This window comes from Electrophorus electricus, chromosome 4 (assembly GCF_013358815.1).
Source record: "Electrophorus electricus isolate fEleEle1 chromosome 4, fEleEle1.pri, whole genome shotgun sequence".
Taxonomy (NCBI): domain Eukaryota; kingdom Metazoa; phylum Chordata; class Actinopteri; order Gymnotiformes; family Gymnotidae; genus Electrophorus; species Electrophorus electricus.
Genome location: NC_049538.1, coordinates 24,063,713 through 24,086,704, shown reverse-complemented (window position 1 = coordinate 24,086,704; position 22,992 = coordinate 24,063,713). Strand labels below are relative to the sequence as shown.

Here is a 22,992-nt window from a genome sequence, read left to right as displayed (position 1 = left end):
AGCATTAATTTGCATGTGATTAACCTATAGTGTGGGTGTGTTTCGGTTGAAAAAGGGTATGGATGGGAGGAGCCATGTGAGCAAAACAATATGGTACAGACCTATACAATCTACATGTGTAGGTTTGTGGCTGAATTGTTTTGTTTTATTTTAGTTTTGGGTCCTGTTGGTTTTGAACACAAGTATTAAGTAGTCTAATTCTCAGGAAAGAGTACGCTTTAATCAATGCTCATTTCCCTTTAGCGAAAAAAGGGGAAAAAGAAATGTTTTCCACATCAGCCATCTCAAAGTGCACCTAAACATCCAGACCATCTGCAAGAGCTAGAACACAACACAGCAACACAACGATGGCTCCGCATCGCTCTTTTCAGACATATTCAATGAGACTCAGCTTTTATGCTTTCCTTATCAGGTGGGGTACGGTGCTGGTCACATTCACCCACTTCCTACAAGTTCATGGCTATTAAATCAATAAATGGATATTCTGACTGACCTTCTTTTGAGTGTTCATTTATAAAAATTTCTAAATAATTAATTGAAACTGTCTAATACCACACTTAGTCAAGGCTTTTATTTTTTTGCTTTGTACTGGTATTACACTAGAAGGCATTGGTTACATGGTTGAGTTTTCCATAAGCCAAATTCTAGGCCTAGTTCTTTATAATGGTGCATGTCTGGAGGGCAAATTAATTAGCTGAGCCTTCCATCCCCACTTGAAAGGTATGTTGGTTGGGCTGTGGTATGTGGAACTGGATGGTTGATTTGGGTGTAGCCACTAAGCTCGAATGGCATCAGGATATTGGCAGCCCTTCTGACTATTTAAGGTTCTGTTGAGTATCTCCATTGCTGGCACGACTATCTTGTTCGCTATCCTAAATGTCTCCAATGTAGCTGCTCTGTTTAGTCATTTGCTGCTGAGTGCCAATGGCTGTTTTGTCTTTCACATGTGTCAGCTTTATATAGTTGAGGCCGCTTCAGCTGAGCATAGCAGTACAATATTCCGCACCTTGCCTGCAAGATACAGGATATGTAGATGACTAGAATAAATATGTTGAATTTTGGTGGAATAGAATAAGTATATCTTTAATAGTGCAACCTTCCACCCTTACATTGCATGATTTTTAAACATTCAATTTCCAGATTCTGGTAATTGCTTGTAAGACTTTCTGCTTGCTGTCCTTCAGTATTATTTCTATATTCAGAATAAAGTAGCGTAAATGTGGTGGCTAAACTGTACCAGCCTTGATGAGAATTATTTATTATATTGGGTTCTTTCATGGAATGTGTCTTTGCTATTTATCTGGGGGCAAAATACACATTGAAACAGGGTTTTTCAGATGGAGGTCCTTAATCAGATGTTCAAGCAAAAATGTATGTGAAACTAGTTTATGAAAGTCTAAATCAGATATTTTTCTTTAAGTTTTCTAACTTGATTATCTGGTATGTCTCTCTTGTTTGTTTGCCTGAATCTCTCCTTTATTTATTTGTTTTAGGAAATTTAAAGACATGATGTAGAAGTCTCTGAAGTATTTATGGGTTAATCCTCATTAAAGCTGTCCTCCAAAGCATATAATCCTGCTTTTCTTCAGAGATTCCCTATTGTGTGATGAGCCTAAAACGCATCTTAAGACATCTCCTTAAAAGTGGTCCTTGGAGTTAATTTGCTGTAGGAGATTTTCAGATATGCATATATCCGAACCTATAACCTATTGTTGCTCCAAGTACCAGAACACACACTGGCATGAGCATGAACATTCAAATTCTGAGCACTTTTGGAATTCATTCAGTTGTTCAGGGTACCACTTTAATATTTAACCTATGATAGTTAGCTTAATGAATTTAACCTGTTTTCGTTAAGAATTTAGCTAAGATATCTAATGTTAATTGTAATAATTGTAGCTGTGTGTGTAGTGTTGGTAGTGGATGACTGTTTGTTTATGCAGACCGAACGATGTAAACTAGACAACTCGCTGAGTGACATTTCCCGTGCCTTCTATAGACTGAGAGATGGTGCAGACTGGGAGATGTAAATCAAAATGGATGTTCTGTGACACTGCTTTGTGTCCCAAAAAGATGTAGCCTTGGTTACACCACAGGCATTCTTCTTCAGGGACATGGCCTTTTCTCACACCCTCCAAGTGACCAGGAAGCCTGGCAGTCGTCCACTGCTCACATAACCACAGTTACATTCATAACTACAGTTATGTTTCGTGTCTCCTGAACGCCAGGGCGGTGCTTACTCACTGGATGGCTTATACCCACAATGTCACGAGGACTGCTTCAACTGTAGCTCGTGTTATTGGACAGGGTGTTCGGCACCAGGCCAGTCAATGCAGCTACACGGCTGTGGTAAATCCAGAGAATGTGCGTAGTGGGTGCTGCTTGGATACTTTGCATTACTTTTGCAAAGAGCACTCTCTCAAGGTGGCCCCAGTATGTCGCCACACCCCTGCTGAAATGACTGGTAGTGGATGTGAGTGGTGGGTGCATGACCATCTCATAAAACAGCTGAATTACACCTACCAGCTAATACAAGAGCCACTGCTTCTAGAGTGCCAAAGCTTATCTTGCTTCTAATAAACATACACAGCTCTGTACCACTACCATAGTGGTAGATATAAGTCCTCAGTGTCTTTACAGAGCACAGCGAGTGTTGCTTAGGGTCTGAGCAGTCAGACCCTAAAGTGACCAAGCTAATGGACTGACTGAGTAAACCCAGGGCAAGGAATGTTGGGTACGAATATTCTGGGGGCAAAAACCAGTAAAAATATACTCAATGCCAAGCCAAAGGTGAACTAGGTTAAAAGGCTAGTGATGGCACAAGCACTACTGCTAAGATTCAGAGAAATCTGCTGCCAAGGGATCTGAAGGCAGGGATAGAAGGTCAGGAGATATGTGGATAGGTTAGGATGGAGGTTAGATGTCCAAAGAAGGCTGTTGTCACATGAACATTTCTCTTCAGTTTAGCAAAGTAAACCCTGCACTGCTGGTCAGGAGATATGAAGCATAGCTTAGTGGTTGAACTTTCAGCCGACGACTTTCATCTAGTCGTCATCCATTACCTCTACTTTTCCTGTTGAGATGAACGAGAACGATTCTGTGAAAATGTATTTACCCCCCCTCGCCCTAGCAAATCAGCCTTGTCTACTATTATTTCCATCCCCACAAGCCTCTTTCCCATTTTCTGTCTTAATCTAGTGCCATCATTCATCTAGTGCTAAGTGTCTATTTACTTATTTTCAGTGGCATGACTTTAGTCTTTACCTAATTAACCTCAGCCTAATGTCATACAATAATTAGCATAATCTGCATCTAAACAGTCAACCTCACTGCTGACAGCCTCTTGAATAGAAAGGTATTTTGTAGCCTGTTTTGCAAAGACATGTAGGAAAATTGATTTTATTTTATTTTATTTTTTTTTTTTTTTTGTGTTTGTTCAATTTTGTTTCTAAATCCTCTGAGATGGAACAGTCTTCTCATTCAAAGTATGATTAAATCAGGTTTCAGTACTGTGCCTATGCTCAGTATGTAGGTTTTATAAAGTTGACTCTCAACTTTCTGACTTTGTGTCTATTGCTGTATCGTGTTTTGAGATTATAACTCTTTTTCTGAACATTTTCTTGTGTTCTGTGCACTTGCGTACTCTCTCAAACCCCTGGACATACTTTAAATCTCAAGTGATGATATGCAACACTTGACATGGTGACTTTTAATATTGCATTCTCATTGGAGTACAGCTATATCTGTTTGAAAAAATGTCCACAAAAAAATGTCTGTCTTCTCTCACAGGAAACGGAGATTGCTACAGACTGCAACCATGTAAGTAGTCAAACACCTTTGACTTTATTCAGACCCTTGGTGGTACTCATTTAATTCCACTGATCTATAATAACATTAATTAAAGTTCTTTATTCTAGATCAGTATTTCATACCACTTTGTCTACCACACCCACTGCCTGTCCGTTTTTAAAATCAGGACTTTTTTACCCCTAGTAATTCTCTCTCTTTCTCCACTTTTCATTTTTCTTGAGGTTTTGTGGGACATTTTTCACAAATTTTATGTTAAAATATAATGGCTAATCTCTTTCTAATGATGGAATCAGCCAGCTAATTTCATGGCTTTGATGTTCTCGTTAAAACCAAAGGCTTAGTCCATGAAGGAGACATATGGTTAGTTTTGAAAGGATTCGTAGGCTTATGATTGTGACCATTTAGTGCTGTAACTGGAGTTTGTTGTAAATATTGAGTACACATTTATCAGTTACTTTTAAATGCAATACAGGTGGTTATGATGAACAGCACAGTTCCTTCTGTACAACCTTCAGGGGATATTTTTGATTTATTATATGGCTCTGTAGCATGAGCGATGCATTTTGTTATAGACCAGAGTGATACTGATGTTCTTAAAGCGTAAACATATGGTGTAGTTCAGTAAAGATGTTCTCTTCAGCTTCATATTCCAATTAAAGCCGAAGGTCATGTTCACCTTTTAAAGCCACTTTATTACACTACATGTTAAATGACATTTTTGTCTTAACAAAACATTTGTCTAGGCATACTATATTGTCACTTTAAATCAGACTAATACAATGATGGTACCTTTTGAATATTATTTAGTATCAGAAAATGTAATTAGGAAATAATTTAAAGACTGATGATGCATTTAAGTTGGTCTGCCATAAATGTAGTAATTTTTAGGGCCTTTAGAAGGTTGTCATTGACTGGTCTATTTTGTTTGTCAGTTTTTTAAGACATTCAGGTGTGTGTGTGTGTGTGTGTGTGTGTGTGTGTGTGTGTGTGTGTGTGTGTGTGTGTGTGTGTGTGTGTGTGTGTGTGTGTGTGTGTGTGTGTGTGTGTGTGTGTGTGTGTGTGTGTGTGTGTGTGTGTGTGTGTGTGTGTGTGTGTGTGTTCCTTCTCATCACCAAGCATTAAACATAATACATTCTTCAGAGAAGTATTACTTAAACATACTTTTTGACAGCATTTAATGTTTCTGCTGTTTCAATATTAGTCTTCATTTATTCAGTTATTTAGTTTGCTTTTTAATTTTCTGTATCTCTCCTTGCAGTTGCTGTGGAACTATAAATTGAACTTGACCACTGATCCAAAGTTTGAATCTGTGGCAGCTGAAGTGTGTAAAAGTACCATATCGGAGGTTAGTTCAAACCAGAGTGGTCCATTAATGTAGCCTAGTTAGGCAGCATCAAAAAGTTCTGTGTTTACTGAACAGAGATCAAGAAGCTGAATATTGCCTTCTCCAATTCTGTTACGTGTGTGTGTAAGCTCAAATGTCTGTTTTGTTTGTTGCCTAGCTTAGGGAATGTGCAGATGAGGAGAGAGGTAAAGGTTATCTGGTGTCCTGCTTGGTGGATCATCGTGGTAATATCACAGAATACCAGTGCCACCAGTACATCACAAAAATGACCAGCATCATCTTCAGTGACTACCGTCTCATATGTGGCTTCATGGACAAATGCAGAGAGGACATCAATGCCTTGCACTGTGGAAGCATCACTACTGGGGAAAAAGTGAGCACTCCTCATTAGTACTGAGGTTGTCCCAATTTTAAACTCTGCGGTTTCCCAAGGTGTTCCAATTTTAAACTCTTAAGGTCCAATTTTCTGGACATGGTTCAAGTCTAAACTTAGACTTGAATCCTTACTGCTGATTTAATATTGAAAGCCTCTTTAGTGCCAGTTTAGGACTTAATCTGGGACACCGCTCATAAAGATATTACTGAAACATTGTTTGCCTTGTCAGTTAAACCATTTGGATAAATATAGTGATTTCTGTTCATTGTGAAAATGTAAATTCTGATTTCATGTTTATTTGTGAAAAGAGGACATTCTCACCATAGCAGTAGTGTTTTTAAAAAATTGTTTTTCTCCTGGCCATTTTAAGTGGGTGTTGTCTTTCTTTTTTTCTTTTCTTTTTTTTTTTTGAGGAAATCCTGTTACGCCAACGCCACAGTGAATCCTTGCAGTAGAAACTCACCCACCCACCAGGAGTAGCTTGCTTCCAGCTATGCAGTGTGAAAATATGTTGCCTAGCACAAGGGAAGGGTTAGAACTGAATTATATTTAACAATGTCCATCATTAGGCATCAAAGAATTACTGGTATTTATAAAAACAGCCTTTTGTTTGTTTGTTTCTTTTGGGCTTTGGTATTTTAAAGCTGTTGAGTGGTTAAAGATCTACTCGGTGGATTGATGAATAGTTGTATTGCAAGATGAGCAGTAAAATGAGATTAAAGGGTGGTGGCTATAAAGTGTTTTGGATACCATTCATCAGTGAATATTGCAGTGGATGTAGAAGGGTGTGGAACATCCTTGGTAATTTTTATCCACATATTCTTTTTATGGAATGTTAATTACTTTGCCCTCCTTTATCTTTAGTTACTTGTTTTATTGTAGTAGTCCTCATCTCTCATCTCCGCTCCTCTCTGCTCTCCTCTTTTTTAAAATGTTCTCTTCTCCTCTCAGGACTTGCACTCCCAGGGCGAAGTCATTGCATGTCTGGAAAAGTCATTGGTGAGGGAGGTAGAGCAGCAGGATCAGCCTCATCCAATCAAAGAGGACTGCAAGAAGGCCATCATGCGAGTGGCTGAACTGTCGGCCGACGACTTTCATCTGGACCGCTACCTCTACTTTTCTTGTCGAGCTGACCGAGAACGATTCTGTGAAAATGTATTCCCTCCCCTCCCCCCCAAGCGAATCAACCTTGTCTGCTATTATTCCCATCCCCACAAGCCTCTTTCCCATTTTCTGTCTTAATCTAGTGCCATCATTCATCTAGTGCTAAGTGTCTATTTACTTAGTTTCAGTGGCATGACTTTAGTCTTTACCTAATTAACCTCAGCCTAATGTCATACAATAATTAGCATAACCTGCATCTAAACAGTCAACCTCACTGCTGACAGCCTCTTGAATAGAAAGGTATTTTGTAGCCTGTTTTGCAAAGACATGTAGGAAAGTTGATTTTTTTTTATTTAATTTTTTTTTTTTTGTGTGTCTGTGTTCAATTTTGTTTCTAAATCCTCTGAGATGGAACAGTCTTCTCATTCAAAGTATGATTAAATCAGGTTTCAGTACTGTGCCTATGCTCAGTATTTAGGTTTTATAACGTTGACTCACAACTTTCTGACTATTTTGTGTCTCTTTCCCCATTTCCTGTCTTAATCTAGTGCCATCATTCATCTAGTGCTAAGTGACTGTTTATTTATTTTACAGACTCAGGTCGGAGAAGGCAGAGTCTACAAATGTCTGTTCAACCACAAATTTGAGGAAGCAATGTCTGAAAAGGTGTGTCACTTCGCTAGCTCGTCATTGTCAATGCTGTTCCTCATGACATGTAACAAGATCACAAAGGAGAAAAAAAAAGTTTTATGGCTCAAGAAAAAGAAGTTTTATGGGTCTAACTAAATGTGATCTTGGCATTGTGTAGAGAAATAGCAGAAGAGTTACAGTTACATACATAGCATGGAAAAACCCACAGGAATGGGTGTGGGGAGCCTAAATAAGCATGTCTGTCCACAGTGCCGAGACGCTCTGACCACTAGACAAAAGCTGATTGCGCAGGACTATAAGGTCAGTTACTCTCTGGCCAAGGCCTGCAAGGCTGACCTTCGCAAATATCGCTGTAACCTGGATAACAACCTGCCCCGAGCTCGAGAAGCTAGACTCTCATACCTGCTCCTCTGCCTGGAGTCTGCAGTTCACAGAGGTCAGTCTCTGTATGTGTGTAACTGTCCATCCTAGTAAGGTATAAATCAGTCTTAATTGTCGTCTGTCTGTCTTCTGCTAGTTAGAATTATTTAAATTTATTTAAATTTTTGTCTGAGGATAATATCTATACATCTTTTTTAAAAGCAATTTGTTTATAACTTTTTAATACCTTAAGACCAGAGTGACATCTACACTTAATTAAAATGGAGTTTAGGTTCCACTTTCATAAACAGCAACGTAAAGGCAGTGATCTTTTCCTGTTTCTTTAAGTTCTGGGTTATTTGCTCTTACATATTAAAGATTCTTTACATCAGCTTTTGAAGGGCATAACACAGTTTGTTCCCTTTCATTCATTTTTACAGCAAACAGTTTTTCCCTCATCCCTTTAGTTAACAGAATGCACTTTTTGAGGGTTCATGCAACCCTGTTTTTCAGTATTTAAACGCATTTCCCTTTTGCCATTAACGTTCTTGTTCCTGTGTTTTGGCCCAGGGCGCATGGTGAGCGGAGACTGCCAAGGGGAGATGCTCGAGTACAGGCGCATGCTAATGGAGGACTTCTCCCTGAGTCCGGAGATCGTGCTGCACTGCCGGAGCGAGATCGAGGCGCACTGCTCCGGCCTGCACCGCAAGGGCCGCACCCTGCACTGCCTCATGAGGGTGGGCCGTGGGGACAAGGGCCTGGTGGACAGCCTCTGCCAGAATGCTGTAGGCACCCCCATACCTGCAAGCTACTGAAAGAGAAAAGTTTGGCCCCGTGTGTGGTGCCTGCTAGTTGGTGTTTCAAAACAATCACAGTAGCCATCGTTGCTGTCTTTAATTTGCGTCCCTATTGGTTTCATTTCTCGCTGGCGTCATTATGTGAACTTGCTCAGGGTGCTGACTGTCAGGGTTAAAGGTATAGGATTCATCTTACAAAGCTTGAAATACCAAAAGGAATCTGAAACAAAGCACACCGTTTTCTGGAAGGCCACCAGAAACACACACAAAAAATATATATACATATACAAGAATTGCTGGTTTGACACCACTTCTTTAGGTACCTTTTAAGTAGTGAATAATTTTGTATAATTGAAATTTTATGCATACCGCTTAAGTACCCCCTAGTGTCTGATTCTCTCTGCGTGTGTGTGTGCGCGCGCGTCCGTCCGTCCGTCTGTCCTGCAGCTTCAGGCACTGATCCAGTCTGCAGACCCTGGGGCTGATTACCGCATTGACCGTGCTCTCAATGAAGCATGTGAATCTGTGATCCAGACAGCCTGCAAACACATCCGCAATGGAGACCCCATGTGAGGCTCCCTCTCTCTCTCTCTCTCTTTGTCTGTCTTTCTGTCTTGTGTACTACTTAATATGCTGATTGTGTACCTACTGACATTTTTATAAGGTCATCAGCAAGGAGACTTGGTTCATCTTCACTTTGGAGGGATACAGCGGGGGAGGGCTTTTGTTTGCCATTTTATATCATTAATGCAAGCATTTAGTGTGACTTTCCTTTACACTTGAGCAACAGCTGGAACCTGGCTCTCTTAAACCTAAATAAAATGGAATGGTACCAGATGATGACTTCAGAAAACTTCAGGACAGTCTTCACAAAACAGTTCAAGATGTGCCAAGAGAGTTCACACTAAATGACTTGCCTGTAGAAGCCATTTTATTCTGAAAAGGGGGGGGGGGGGTGAGCATTGTGGGCATATTTGTATGGGGGTGTGTGGGTCTGTGTATCTAAGATATTGTATATATTGTGGGTTGTATTAAACTTATTAAAAAAAACATTCAACAACAGATAGGAATGCCAAGATGTCCTGTGGTTGGATTAAATCAAAATCAGATATTGTCTATGGTTGACACAGAATCTCCCATCTTTGTGTGTAGGATCCTCTCTTGTCTAATGGAACACCTCTACACAGAGAAAATGGTAGAAGACTGTGAGCACCGGCTATTGGAGCTGCAGTATTTTATCTCGAGAGATTGGAAGTGAGTTGCATTTCCTCTCCTAATGAGGCCTAACATTTCATCTTTAATACAGAAGTCCTATGACTGTGCCACTTTAACTCCTTTTTGCTTTTCACTTTTGCCTAAAAAAAAAAAAGAACAGAATGAAATGTTCCCCCTTCCCTTTAAATGATGCAAGAACACTGTGAAAGAGGCATGACTAACTGATACTAAGTAACACTGTGGTCACCTGGCTTTTTTAATGTTTCTAATTTAAATAATGGCTAGTAGCTCCAAGTATGCTAGTATGTGCCTGCCATTGTAAGTCATGTGAGTCATGACATTTGTGAGTTGACCATAAATACATCCTCTCATCTTTTATAATGTGAAGAGGTACATTTTGATGCCCACATGTAGCTAGTCTAATAATGCATTTTTGCCATTTCTAATATCATTCACAGTCCATTAGACATAAGTACCTTTTGATTGGAATACTTTGAAGTAGCAATTTGGTGTAATTATCCATTGTGACCGGGCTACCCACTCCATCCAGGGCTCGTGAAGAGTCCGTCTGTTCTTATGGCTGATATGCTGACGTAGCCCTTGCGCTGGTTTGTAATGGAGGAGACACAGCTGCACCCTCTTATTCATGCATCCAGCCTACTCAATTGGCCTCGATGAGAAATTTCACTCCGATTTGCCGCATTTAACTGTGATGGCACTGTCACACTTCCACACTTGTGGAGGTCCCGCACGCTTCTTTGAATATTGTCCCGTTTCTCTACCTCCTGTATCATGGTCTAGTGACAGGTTTAACTGGGCTAGTGTCAGCTTTAACTGGGCTCTCCCTAGGCTCGATCCTGTTCTTTACCGGAAGTGTCAGAATGACGCGTCGCGGCTCTGCCACACACACGGCTGGAACGAGACAAGTGAGATGATGCCTCCTGGCGCTGTGTTCTCCTGCCTGTATCGACATGCCTACCGCACGGAGGAGCAGGGTAGACGGGTAAGCAGATTACAAAGCTGCGAGACCCAGGATGTTCTGCAGCCACTCTTCTTAAATACATCATTGTCTTCTTACATTGGTCACAAGGTTCAACTTATTTGGAACATAATTGCAACACTGAACAGTACTGATTCCTTTTTTCACATGTATAAAACATTAGTAATGGTTGGTGTTCTGAATTCCGTAGCATGATCCAGAGCAGCATGTGAGGGTTTATTCTTTCTGAAGTAAGAAAGATAACTTGTAATGACAGAGAGGGATACGACAATTCCACAGTAATTTTTCATAAAGCAATTTTTGAATTGATCTCAGAAATGAAAGAAGGCCAGAAACCATGACGCACATTAAAAATGCCGAAGAGTTAGATTTGCTTGCCAAAATTAACATAATTATGCGTTGTAATTGAGACAATGCAGTGAGTAATGGGGTTTTAAACTGATCTGTGTGCATGAGTGCTTTTGTCCGTTTCTGTATATGTAAGGGGTTGTGTGTGGAATTTGTTGAGCCTTATTTTCTTTGTAGCTCACAAGAGACTGCAAAGTCGAGGTCCAACGGATTCTACACCAGAGAGCTCTGGATGTGAAGCTGGACCCTGAACTCCAGAAACGCTGCATGACTGACCTGGGCAAATGGTGCAGTGAGAAGACTGATACTGGCCAGGTATGGAAAAGCGTTCCACCTGGACACAAGGGTGATAACACGGAAAGGTCATTTGCCTGAAAGAACTTGCATCAATTCCCAAACTAGTCTAGGTTTTGCACACAGTCCTACTTTGTGAGGAGAGCTTTATGGACAGATGCTTGTCGTGTTCCCTGTTCAGGAGCTAGAGTGTTTGCAAGACCATTTGGAGGACCTAGTATCAGATTGCAAGGATGTGGTGGGCAACCTGACTGAACTGGAGTCCGAGGTGCCTCCTTCATTTGGATTTTGTATAGAGATTTTTATACAAAGTCTTTCTTTTACTCCTGATGCTGAATGACCTTCAGAATCATCTCTCTGTATAAGGATTATTTTATTCATACATACATTCATTCACTTATTCGGTTATTTTGAGTTACATAATGTTTAAGGCTCATTATCTGGTGATTGCCAGGTTCAGGTGACAGTGATCTTTGAACTTGTAGTCTCTTGTAGTGTAGTGTCTGTGTGTGAGCTCACTGCCACTGTGCTGAACTCCCTCTCCAGGACATCCAGATAGAAGCACTGCTGATGCGTGCCTGTGAAGGAGTCATCCAGTCCCACTGCCATGTGAGTCTCCTGTGCACTCTCATGCTCTCTCATGCTCCCTTTCCTCCCTCTCTCTCTCTCTCTCTCTCTCTCTCTCTCTCTCTCTCTCTCTCTCTCTCTCTCTCTCTCTCCAGTCTGCCTCTTCTTGCTGTTCTTTCTATAAGATGATTATATTTATTGCAGATATAACTGCAGTCTTAATTCTGGCTCTTACTGGTTTTGCTCTAGTAGCACTGGATGTTCCTATCAACATAATTCTCCTTACTTATTTATGTCTGTAAATGGAGTTAGAATGTGGCTGAGACTTAATCAAGCCTGCTCCACCTCTCTGTCACACAGGATGTGGCTGATAATCAGATAGACACAGGGGATCTGATGGAATGCTTGGTGCAAAACAAGCATCAGAAGGAGATGAATGACAAGTGTGCTGTGGGAGTTACACACTTCCAGCTGGTAAGCTGTACATGCAGCGCCTTGGATATTGCTGACGCAAAATCAATTTACCCCCAGCCTTATGGAATAAGGCATAATTTAGAGAATTAATTTAGACTGTGTAGATGTCTCTATTAGCTATCGACTACCTACCTAACTCAAGGTTGCTTTTATGTATTTATTATTGTCAGATTCAGATGAAAGACTTTCGCTTCTCCTATAAATTCAAGATGGCCTGCAAAGAGGACGTCCTCAAGCTGTGTCCTAACATAAAGAAGAAGTGAGTTCACTACTGCGGCAGGATCAAGTATCTTTTCCATAATTCTTTTACATTTTTGCTAAACAGTTAACCTAGAGGTTGAAATAATGTTTTTAAACCAGCTGTGCTGAAATGACCAGTCAATGTTTTTGTGGCTGGTTTAGAGGTAGTGTTCATCCTTGTCCATGTAGCATGTAGTCATTTCAGGCCAGAGGCTGGACTCACTAGAGAGGAGGAGCCCGTGTCTCGCGCAAAGCCCGTCACCGTGTCCCTCTTCCCGTTGTCTCCCACTGCACCATGCCTCTGTTTCCCCTTTCCTGTCTCTGGCCTGTCCTGCTGCCTCCTTCGCAGGGTGGACGTAGTGGTGTGTTTGAGCACCACCGTGCGGAATGACACGCTGCAGGATGTGAAGGAGCAGCGCGTGTCCTTGAAGTGTCGCAAGCAGCTCCGAGTGGAGGAGCTGGAGATGGTGAGAAACTCGCACAACAAGCACAGCTGCCTAAGACAATGGTAGCTTCATGTAGTTAAGTTGGTTAGAGAGTTTTACTTGCCTTACCAAACGCACTTGCTGTCATTTTTGTACCATGACAAAAATGAATGGTCAGTTGTCCAGTGGCAAAAACAAGATTCTGAATGCATTTTACAATTGGCAAAAGCATTTAATTGATAGTTGTTCTGTTAATACTCTAAATTGTCTCCATTAAGAACACATGTTATAAAGTAGTAGTCATTTTTTTGTGATGAGGTAAGGTGGTGGTGCAGGAAGGATGTGGAAAGGTATACAGACCCCATCTTCCTTCTGACTTTTATTGCATAAATTCTCCTGGCTCCACAGCGTCTGCTGTGAACGATGGCCTCAACTATACCAGACGACTGATCCACGGAGAACCCGAGCCGGTTTCCACGTCGCTGCACTGATTTAAGCCTGGCTCCAGCCTTATGCTCCTTGGCTGCCCAATTACTTTAGAGGAAAGGGCACTGCTGTAGGACCGAGTGAATGTGCTTTGTGCTGAGGCCCTGCCACTTAGACTCATGCTCCGACACCGTTTTCCATTTCTGTGTCTGTAGTCCGAGGACATCCGTCTGGAACCCGAGCTTCATGACTCGTGCAAGAAGGACATCAACAGGCTGTGCTCTGCCATTACATTTGGCAATGCTCAGGTAAGGTTCACCTGTGTATGGAGCAGACTGCGTAATAAACAGCTTAGTACATACTGCACAGTTGGCTCAGGGTTCTTTTATAGAGTGCTTTTGCACCCTCTCTTTAAGAGTAACATGGAATGTGCATTGTATGTACTGCTAGTTTGCTCCCTATATAGCACTTAAGTCCTCCAAATGTGTAGATTTTTACTCTTGCTACCTGAAATCGGTCAAGATAAAATTTATGTATTAAACCCCAAAAGTGTCCCCCGAAGTACTGACAGTGAGACTGGGGATGGTTGCATTGTTAGACCATGGGCACAGATGGGGCTTAATCGGAATGGTGGCAGTGAGCAGATTTCTGCAGTGCAGCATCTCTGCTAGGTGTGTCCTTTGCAGTTTGACTGATTTAGCTTCTCATGTCAGTTGGCAGGCAAATGGTTATTCCAGAGCACTTTTATTACAACACCCATTTGTGAAGGTGTGTAGCGGTATCCCTGTAAGTGCAGGAGTGTTATGATGATATCCTCTTTCCGTGAACGCAGATGTGCCTCAAAGCCTTCACGATGACCTTTCCATGTTCTCATCCTCTGCCCCCTGGGTCTTCCTCAGGTTATCGAGTGTCTAAAGGAGAATAAGCAGTACCTGTCTCACATGTGTCATCAAAAGGTCTTTAAGCTGCAGGAGACTGAGATGATGGACCCAGAGCTGGACTACCAGCTGATGAGAGTGTGTAAACAGATGATTAAGGTAACGGACTCGTGAGTGTGTGTAAACAGATGGTTAAGGTAACCTAATCATTTGGTTAAATGAGCCATTATGCTCTTCTTTTCTAAGTTTGTTTTCCAGTCTCAGCTGTGCCAACTTGTGCTTGCTATATTAGATACCCCACAGAGCATGTCAAAGAGTATCATGTTCTTTAATTAATGCTGTTTCAAAGCCTTTAGGTAATACTTCTCTCCTGATGGTATAGGAGAATTCCTAATATTTCATTGCTAGACATGAACAGTACAGTGCTTTAAAACAATAAGTCAGTGTTTTCTTTCTCTCACTTTCCCACCCGTGCATGTATCAGCGTTTTTGTACAGAGTCTGATGCCAAGAATATGCTGCACTGCCTGAAGCAGAACAAGAACAACGAGCTGATGGACCCCAAATGTAAGCAGATGATCACCAAGAGACAGATCACTCAGAGCACAGGTAAGCAAACAGCAGGCATTTCCTCCATTCCACTGCACTACGGTGATTTCCTCCACTCCGCTGTGCCACCCTTTCTCTCCTCACGTAGTAGCTAAAGACCTCAAAACCCTCCAAATGTAAAAATAAAAAAAAGTACAGGAAAGGATAGTTTGGATTCTCTTTTCTGAGGCTTGCAACCCTGGTCATTTTAGAACACTTTTTCTTTTTTCTTTTTTTTGAGCAAAATTCCCATTATTTGGAAAAATGGCACGTGTAACTTCACAAAGGAGGTAATGCCTCAGGTCTTAAAAATATAGACCCGTCTTAAAATTGTCATACTTGGCAAACGTCTTAGAATCCTTAGTGAATGATCAGGTTAAGACATTTCTCCATGGAAATTTAGTTTTGTTGGAACTACCTGTCTGGTTTTAGAGAAAAACATAGCACAATCTATGCCATTACACTCATCATAGATGATCTTTTCACTGCCATTGATAGAAACATTGTGCAGTCATTTTCACTGATATTTCTAAAGCTTCATTTGATACAGTTGATCATTCCATACTTTCTGTACAAAAGTACAAAATATTGATTCTGAACAGACTGCTGTCAACTGGGTAAGAAATTCTCTTGGATAGACAGTGTGACAGTAAATCAGAGTGACTACCGATAGCTTACTGATGATCCCTACAATACCCATCACTGTATACTGTATGAAAAGGCTTGCTGGTCACTTCTGGCTGTGCATCGGCGGACACGTTGACTTCTTTTATATATAAAGCGCATACTGGCCATATGCCATCATGCATCACAAAAATGCTCAGCCTAAATTTGTGAGTTTAGTTAACTTTTGATGTGATTTTGGTATGTTGTAGCTATTCTTTTTGTAATTAATTAAGTTTTTTATTGGATCTGTTTAATCTGTTTAATTTTTGCAACTTAACAGTTTGTCCAAGTTTGATTTAATCCCCCATTAAATTTACTATTATGAATTTTATTAGATTTATTTACCTAGAATTTTATTTTATTTTTTTATTATTTAACCCTAACTTCTGCATTGTCTTGGCTACATTGTAAATGAGGGTAACCCCCAATGTACTGAGACTAAGCAAAGAAGGAGGAAGATGGTTTTCTACACTCCAGTGATGTCCTACACCACTGTGCCGTGGTGTGTTGGAGCTAGTCTTTTGCTTCTCTGCAAACCTTAAAGTGAACAATAAATACTGAACAATAATACTCTTAGCTGATCAGAACCAGTTGTTTTTTGCTTTGATTTGTGTTTTTGTTTTTGTTTTTTTTAAATCCTGTTTTGATTTTGCACCCATGTTTTTGGATTTACTTTGCTGTCTTTTCCCAATATTCAGATTACAGGCTTAATCCAGTGCTACGGAAAGCCTGCAAAGCTGATATTCCCAAATTTTGTCAGAACATTCTGAACAAAGCAAGCGATGACAACGAACTAGAGGGCCAGGTCATATCATGCCTCAAACTCAAATACACTGACCAGGTACACATGTCACCAAATGTTAAAGATGGTTTTGGTTTATTAATTTCTTTGATTCCAGTAGTGAGGGGCAGAACGGCAAAGCGCATTCTGTGTGTGCATATGCATATGCATGTGCCCATTTGTGCGTAAATGTAATGAACTTGACCATATGCGTCTCCAGCGTCTGTCTTCAGACTGTGAGGACCAGATCAGGGTGATTCTGCAGGAGTCGGCCCTCGACTACAGGCTGGACCCTCAGCTTCAGCTCCACTGCAGTGAGGAGGTGAGCCACAGCCTCTGGGCCTCTCCACCATAGACATGCCAGCACACACCGTAAAGTTGGGGACAAAGGCACAGGCTGCAGGGGTTTTGCCTCCAGGATCACAGGCACAACACAGGCTCCTCTCATCAGAGGAGCATTTCAAATGCCCACATGTTGTGACTGCATTTTTTTTTTCCCTGCATTTCAATGTTTAATAGAAATACAATAACCTTGGCAGAAGCCGAGCTTAGAGTACACAATTTGTACTGGGCTCCCTGCCACCATGAAGACAAGCTCCCGATCGGAAGTAATGAGCAGATCTCTCGTCTTTTTTTTTTTTTTTTTTTTTTTTTTTACTCATTGATTAAGGTATCCTAGGAAAATCAAACCCTGCCTGATCACACATCTATCATGTGTACCTAATAAAATGGCCAGTTTATGCATCGGTGAGGTGATGGTAACATTTTTCTGAGTATATGAAGTATTTGAACTGTGAAAGCATGTGCAGGGGGAACTTCAAGTCCTACCAGTGTCATCTCATTGCCTAATATCTCAGACCTGAATTGATTAGGGCCAGGAACTGGGGGGGGTTAAGTTAGGAAACCCAGTGTGATTTTTACTTCAGCCTCTGAGCTTCATTGGATGGTCACAGTGCTGCCTCTCTGCTGTAGATCACAAATCTCTGCGCAGAGGAGGCAGCAGCACAAGAGCAGACAGGCCAGGTGGAAGAGTGCCTGAAGACCAACCTGCTGAAGCTCAAACGTGATGCCTGCAAGAAGGTAGAGACCCAGGCCTCAGCGACCACCTGGGTGTCCCCTGACACTCCCACTGTCATCCAAATACAAAGCATGTTGGCATAGTCTTAAATATGCATCTGCTCAGTAACTGTAACTTGTAACTGTCTCTTGAGTGGAAAGCTCTTCAAAAGGCTGAGTTGGCATGGTTTTTCTGCACTAACGTCTCGTGTGGTTCCCCCCCCCCCCCCCCCTCCAGGTTTTAAAGTCAGTTGTTACCATTTGATACAACCTTCCTTGTTTGTTTTTCCCCTCATCTCACCTTCCAGGAGGTTTTGAACATGCTCAAGGAAAGCAAAGCAGACATTTTCGTGGATCCTGTCTTGCACACAGCCTGTGCCCTGGACCTGAAGCACCACTGTGCAGCTGTGACCCCTGGCCGGGGCCGACGTGAGTGCACCATGAGCCATCTGGCCAGCCCAGGAAAACTGAACAAGCTTGTTGATTTGCCTGCTTAGTAGTTCCACAGACACTCCAGTTCTTACTCTCTAATGCATACGTTTGGTTAGGGTCATACAATAGCGGCAATGGTCTGGTGTTCTGTGTACTGTTTGACCCCACATGCCTGAGTCCTCTTCTCTCCTCTTAGAAATGTCATGTTTGATGGAGGCTCTCCAGGACAAGCGGGTGAGATTGCAGCCTGAATGTAAGAAGAGACTACAGGACCGGATAGATATGTGGAGCTACGCAGCTAAGGTTGGGCCATATGTGCATTTGTGAAGCATGCTACCTACGCACTAAGCAAAATGCATCTGTGTATACTCGAACGTACATCTTCTGCTGTTCTTCATTTTTCCTCCAGGTGGCACCAGCGGAGGGCTTCTCTGACCTCGCTGTGCAAGTGATGACCTCCCCCTCAAAGAACTACATTCTGCTGATGATTGCACTGGCTGTGTGTGTCCTTTTCCTGGTGGGCTTGCTCTGTGGCCGCATTATTAAACGTGTAACTAGGGAACTAAAGGACAGGTAGAGCATGGATCATGGCGGATGCATCTCGGACACTTGAAGAAAGCCTAGACCCTTTCACCACTCATCCACCCCGCTAAACCTGACTTTAGTGTGCCCCCATATCATATCTGACTTTGGGCACTGTAAATAAGGGCTTGGGTGGGTCCAGTGCCACATTGGAACGTCATCGCGCCAACATCCCTGCCACTAATATCCCAGAATCGAGTAACAACACGCCGACCAATCCTCAGAGAGGCTTAGAAACATTTTGGGACAGCAATTCATTTTTGTTTTTTGTTTTTTTTGTTTTTTTTGAGAACTTCACTTCCATTGCATATTCTTGCTGTACTAAGTTTGTCATCTTTAAGCACCAAGATGGTGTGTGCATATAGGCAGGGTTTTCTCTGAAGCACAGGCAGGCAAACATCACTTTTTAGCAAGAAAAGTATAGTTTACTTGGGTCATCCCCAAACTTGGCTCAACACCACAGGTTGAGTTTAGCGATGAAGAGTATTCACTTTGCGTGAAAATGTTGACTGGAAAGTGTGAGAAATTTGTAACGGCCCAAGTCAGCCCTTATTTTTTTTTAATTTTCCCCTAATTCCATAAATATACTTTAACATAACCAAAACTCAAGTAGGGTCAATTTGTAAAGCCAGATATCTTGATATGGACAAAATCTATCTTTGACCTTTTTACTACAGATATTTACTTGAGCAAATGGAGTATGTAAAATCTAGACAGAATATATACAGTAGTCTAAAGTTTCATGTTACAAATTTTGTGGTTCAAAAAAGTTGAGGTGTTCATTGCCTTTCAGCTAAGCTAAATCTGCCACATTGCCCTAATTATTAGTAAGTAAAGGTGTTTCTAAATATAAATTATTTGCTTTTCTGTTACAGACTTGCTCAGTCTTTTGTACCTGGCCTACATTTTCACACATGAACATTAAAAGTAAAGGATTGAAGTCATTCATGATTTGACACGGAGTGACCTGTTTTGTAAGATGATGTGATGACACATGGGGCAGTGTTTTGGGTGGTGTTTAAATGATTGTGTCTCTTGAAGTTCTACTTTTGTGTAATGGTATCTAATGAGTAGGTGAAGGAACATGCAGAATCTCGTTTATTATTATTTACTTTGCAAACATATTATTGGCTCCTGCAGCTTTTGAAATGAGCAGAAAACACCATACTGTCACTATAACAAGATCTGGGATAAACGTCTGGGATATACGATTTATGAAGAGTCAACTGTGTCTCATGGACCAACATATTTTGAAATGAAACACACAAGTGCATAGCATAAGAATACACATTTAAGATTTAACTTTAAATGTTAATTGAATGAATGCACTTTTTGTGTGCTTTTGTTTGTCCATAGCCTTATTTATTGTTTATTTCCTGGAAGTAGATTTGATTTGTTTTTGTTTGTTCTCTGTTTATTTCCACTGTTGTCTCGCTGTGGGTAAAAGGTTTTTGGCAAATTTTGAGCAGCAAGAGCTTGTTATGAACTGTGACAATTCCACGTAGTGTCTCACATTCCTGCCTGCGTTGGTCATTTTACAGACCTCGCACAAACGGTTTAATCAATTGGATCACGCAGATATATGTATAGTTCATCTCAGCATGGCCCTGAAGAGTAAGGATTTTCCTTGGTAGCATGATGATGGTCTTAATATAAAGAAGCTGAGTGAATGGCACACTGATTCCAGGCCTGGCATAGTATTCTTTGAACTGATCGTCTTCACAAATACATGAGGTGTGTTTAACAGTAGCCAAAGAGCAGGTTAGATGATTGTCATTTTTGTATAGACAATCTCAAATGTGCTTGAATGTGGTCTAAAATAATTTAATTTTCACTGGAATTCTGCAACATTTTAGTGGACATTATTTCAAGGAAACCCACATTATTGATTCCTTTCTGTACGATTCTGTGTAGTTTGTGCATTTGGTAGGTATGTAAAAACACTAGATGAGGAATAACATGTTCCATTGGGTGGGGGGTGTACTAATTAGTAAACAAGTTTGCATTCAGTAACTGATATAACTGATACAACCATAGTACAATACAACCCTTAATCACATTAGAAAGGCCCACCATAGACAAACAGGGCAAAATTGCTGGAGTATGCCACAAAATGCATAATGCTGGACCAGTGGTACTTGAAATAATGCATATTATAGCACAAGTGCTGATGAAAGTGGCTGTAAATGACAAGGAGACAGAATTTATTCTGTTAGGTATTATGAGCTGTATACTTATTAAAAGTCAGGCCAGCTTTCATTTTTGGACACCCTCTTCCCAACATAATACTCATTCCATGTACTGTAAAACATGCATTTATCACTATGGCTGTAGTATTCTACTCGTGCCCTGTGGTACTCTTCTCCTCGTCATTCATAGCCATCTTCATTTCTTCATTCTGATGGAGACATGGCATTATATGGTAAATACTAGAACCAAAATGTGCTATAGAACGAATTTGTGGCCTCATGGAGATTTATAGTACTGGCTATCGAATGTTGTCCTTTTGCCCATGGGTTCAAGACCTTCTGCAAATCAAGTAGATTTTTGTATTTAATTTTTAGTTAGATTTGAACACACAAAGTTGGCTTAGGTTTGATTTTGCCACGATCTGTTTCACAGGTATTTTGGAAGCGCTACCATGTGAACTCGGTAATATTGATGGTATTCTGTAAATAATACAACTAGACTGCAAATTACATTGCCCTTTTTTCCTGATGAGTAAGCTATGATTGAGAATATCTAATGACCTATATAGACCTATATAATTGTAGAAAAATAAATGTCAGATATTGCAAATATTCTACTTGCTAAATTGTCAGTAGATAGTGATCATAATTGTATGTTTAGGTCTTTCACTCCTTTTCCTCCTCTCAAAACCATTGATGTCAAGATTTGTAGTTACCACCTGCTGTTGAGTGTCAGAGTTGTTAAGAATCACTTTTGTTTTCTTTAAACATTTGTTCCTTTTATTTGTAAGGATTTTTTGAAGCTTGTGCAGCTGGATTTGAGTCCTAGGACACACTTTTGGTTTAATGTGTTTTATGCTTTAGGTAGCCATTTTTATGGTATCTTGACCAGTGGAAAAACTCTGGCAATGAACTTGATGCAAATAACTTGGCCAGTGCCATTTGTGTATATGAGAAGTCTGAGTAAGTCTGATGAGAAGCAGAGGAGAAGACGTTAGCACTGAACACAAACTACGTTCTGCAGTGCTTATGACATTCAAGGACTGGATGGAAACACCTTGATTTACATGCAGCATTCTGTAGTGGATTTGTGTATGGCAACAAATGGAAACAATAATGTGACCTTAAAAATGTGTACACACACACACACACACACACACACACACATGCGTGCACAAAATGAGTGGGGGTACGGTGGTATAAGGATATATTTGTGGGTCTTTTTTTTTTCTTGTGTTAAAAAAATAACTGTGACGAGTCTAAGTAGAGAGGCAGAGATACAGACAGTGGTAGCCAAAGAGGAAATCGCATTTGATTTGAAATGGCATTTTCTCTGACGCTTTGTAAAGACTAAAACTGCACGCCACAAACCTGTTTCAAGTGGATTTTTTCCCCCTGTATTGTCTGTAGAATTTACTCAGAATTAACTACAAGTGGACTAAACCTTATCACTTTGTAAAAATTTGATGGCTGTAATATTTTCTGAAATTCTGCCATGTAATACTGAGATGTAACAAACTGAACACAGCTAATGCATTTTTTTATGTCTGTACAGATTCAGTTTAATAAGACTATATGCAGATTTTCTTACTTATGGTCTCGTGTTTGTCTCAATGATTGATATTGTAAAGCAGGTCAAAATGCAAATCCAAAAACTCTGGTTCATGGGTCAAAGGCTTGTTCTTCGCCCAGAGTGTCTCATACCAATTCTTTGAGATATTCAATCTCCATGCCAAATGCCAAGTCGGATGTCTCTTTAACTGTTCTCTGCAGACCCCTATTGAACATTTTCGGTACTGCAGACATTTGAGCACAGTCCAAGCTAGTTCTCATGCTCACCTTACCAGTCCTCCGAGTTAGCCTGGTATTCCAAGAGGATTCCTTGTGGGCCTGTTTATAAACCTGTGCTCTTACTGGACAGCCATGAAGACCCTCAACATCTACATTTTGTGGATAACAGAGATCTGTTGAGATTTAGCATTTATTTAATCTACAAATGTTAGAGGTAATCCCCTAGTATAATAAAATCGTATTTTGACAGAGCAACACATTTTCATCAGTATTGTGGTGAACTCGGACAAGTCTTCTGTTTTTTCTCTCTGCATAATGACACTGAAGGCCCAGTCTGTTCATGTTGCTGCTGTTGAAGGCGTTACATCTATTCACTCCTTTGCTGTCACTATGCTGGCTGGGCTGCTGCAATAGGTTACTTTTCCATGATGGGATTATTATTTTTTATTTTATTTTTTAAACTGTAGACGTTCTAGGCGTATTGCTTTAGAAAAGCTCTGATGTGGATAGAATAAAAATGCCTGGATTGAAAATGAAAAATCTCATTGGAGAAGCAGAGACGCCACTTTCACAGTAATCAGAAACCTGCCCTTAAGAT

The 22,992-nt window shown here is 40.8% G+C and overlaps 1 protein-coding gene across 1 annotated transcript in view; it reads left to right on the top strand.

Annotated features, from left to right (window-relative positions):
- Positions 1–22,193, top strand: part of glg1b (golgi glycoprotein 1b) — a 28,946-nt gene extending 6,753 nt beyond the window's left edge. The window contains exons 2-26 of the mRNA XM_026999531.2: positions 3,790–3,819; positions 5,069–5,155; positions 5,313–5,528; positions 6,483–6,686; positions 7,230–7,301; positions 7,536–7,722; positions 8,217–8,431; positions 8,891–9,012; positions 9,596–9,697; positions 10,508–10,661; positions 11,184–11,321; positions 11,482–11,568; positions 11,847–11,909; positions 12,228–12,341; positions 12,512–12,600; positions 12,931–13,048; positions 13,648–13,740; positions 14,332–14,469; positions 14,795–14,918; positions 16,262–16,404; positions 16,565–16,666; positions 17,317–17,424; positions 17,709–17,829; positions 18,029–18,135; positions 18,242–22,193. Of these exons, the coding sequence (XP_026855332.2) occupies positions 3,790–3,819; positions 5,069–5,155; positions 5,313–5,528; positions 6,483–6,686; positions 7,230–7,301; positions 7,536–7,722; positions 8,217–8,431; positions 8,891–9,012; positions 9,596–9,697; positions 10,508–10,661; positions 11,184–11,321; positions 11,482–11,568; positions 11,847–11,909; positions 12,228–12,341; positions 12,512–12,600; positions 12,931–13,048; positions 13,648–13,740; positions 14,332–14,469; positions 14,795–14,918; positions 16,262–16,404; positions 16,565–16,666; positions 17,317–17,424; positions 17,709–17,829; positions 18,029–18,135; positions 18,242–18,409 (3,102 nt within the window). The 3' untranslated portion in view covers positions 18,410–22,193. The remainder of the gene's footprint in view (positions 1–3,789; positions 3,820–5,068; positions 5,156–5,312; positions 5,529–6,482; positions 6,687–7,229; positions 7,302–7,535; positions 7,723–8,216; positions 8,432–8,890; positions 9,013–9,595; positions 9,698–10,507; positions 10,662–11,183; positions 11,322–11,481; positions 11,569–11,846; positions 11,910–12,227; positions 12,342–12,511; positions 12,601–12,930; positions 13,049–13,647; positions 13,741–14,331; positions 14,470–14,794; positions 14,919–16,261; positions 16,405–16,564; positions 16,667–17,316; positions 17,425–17,708; positions 17,830–18,028; positions 18,136–18,241) is intronic.
- Positions 22,194–22,992: the final 799 nt, after the last annotated feature.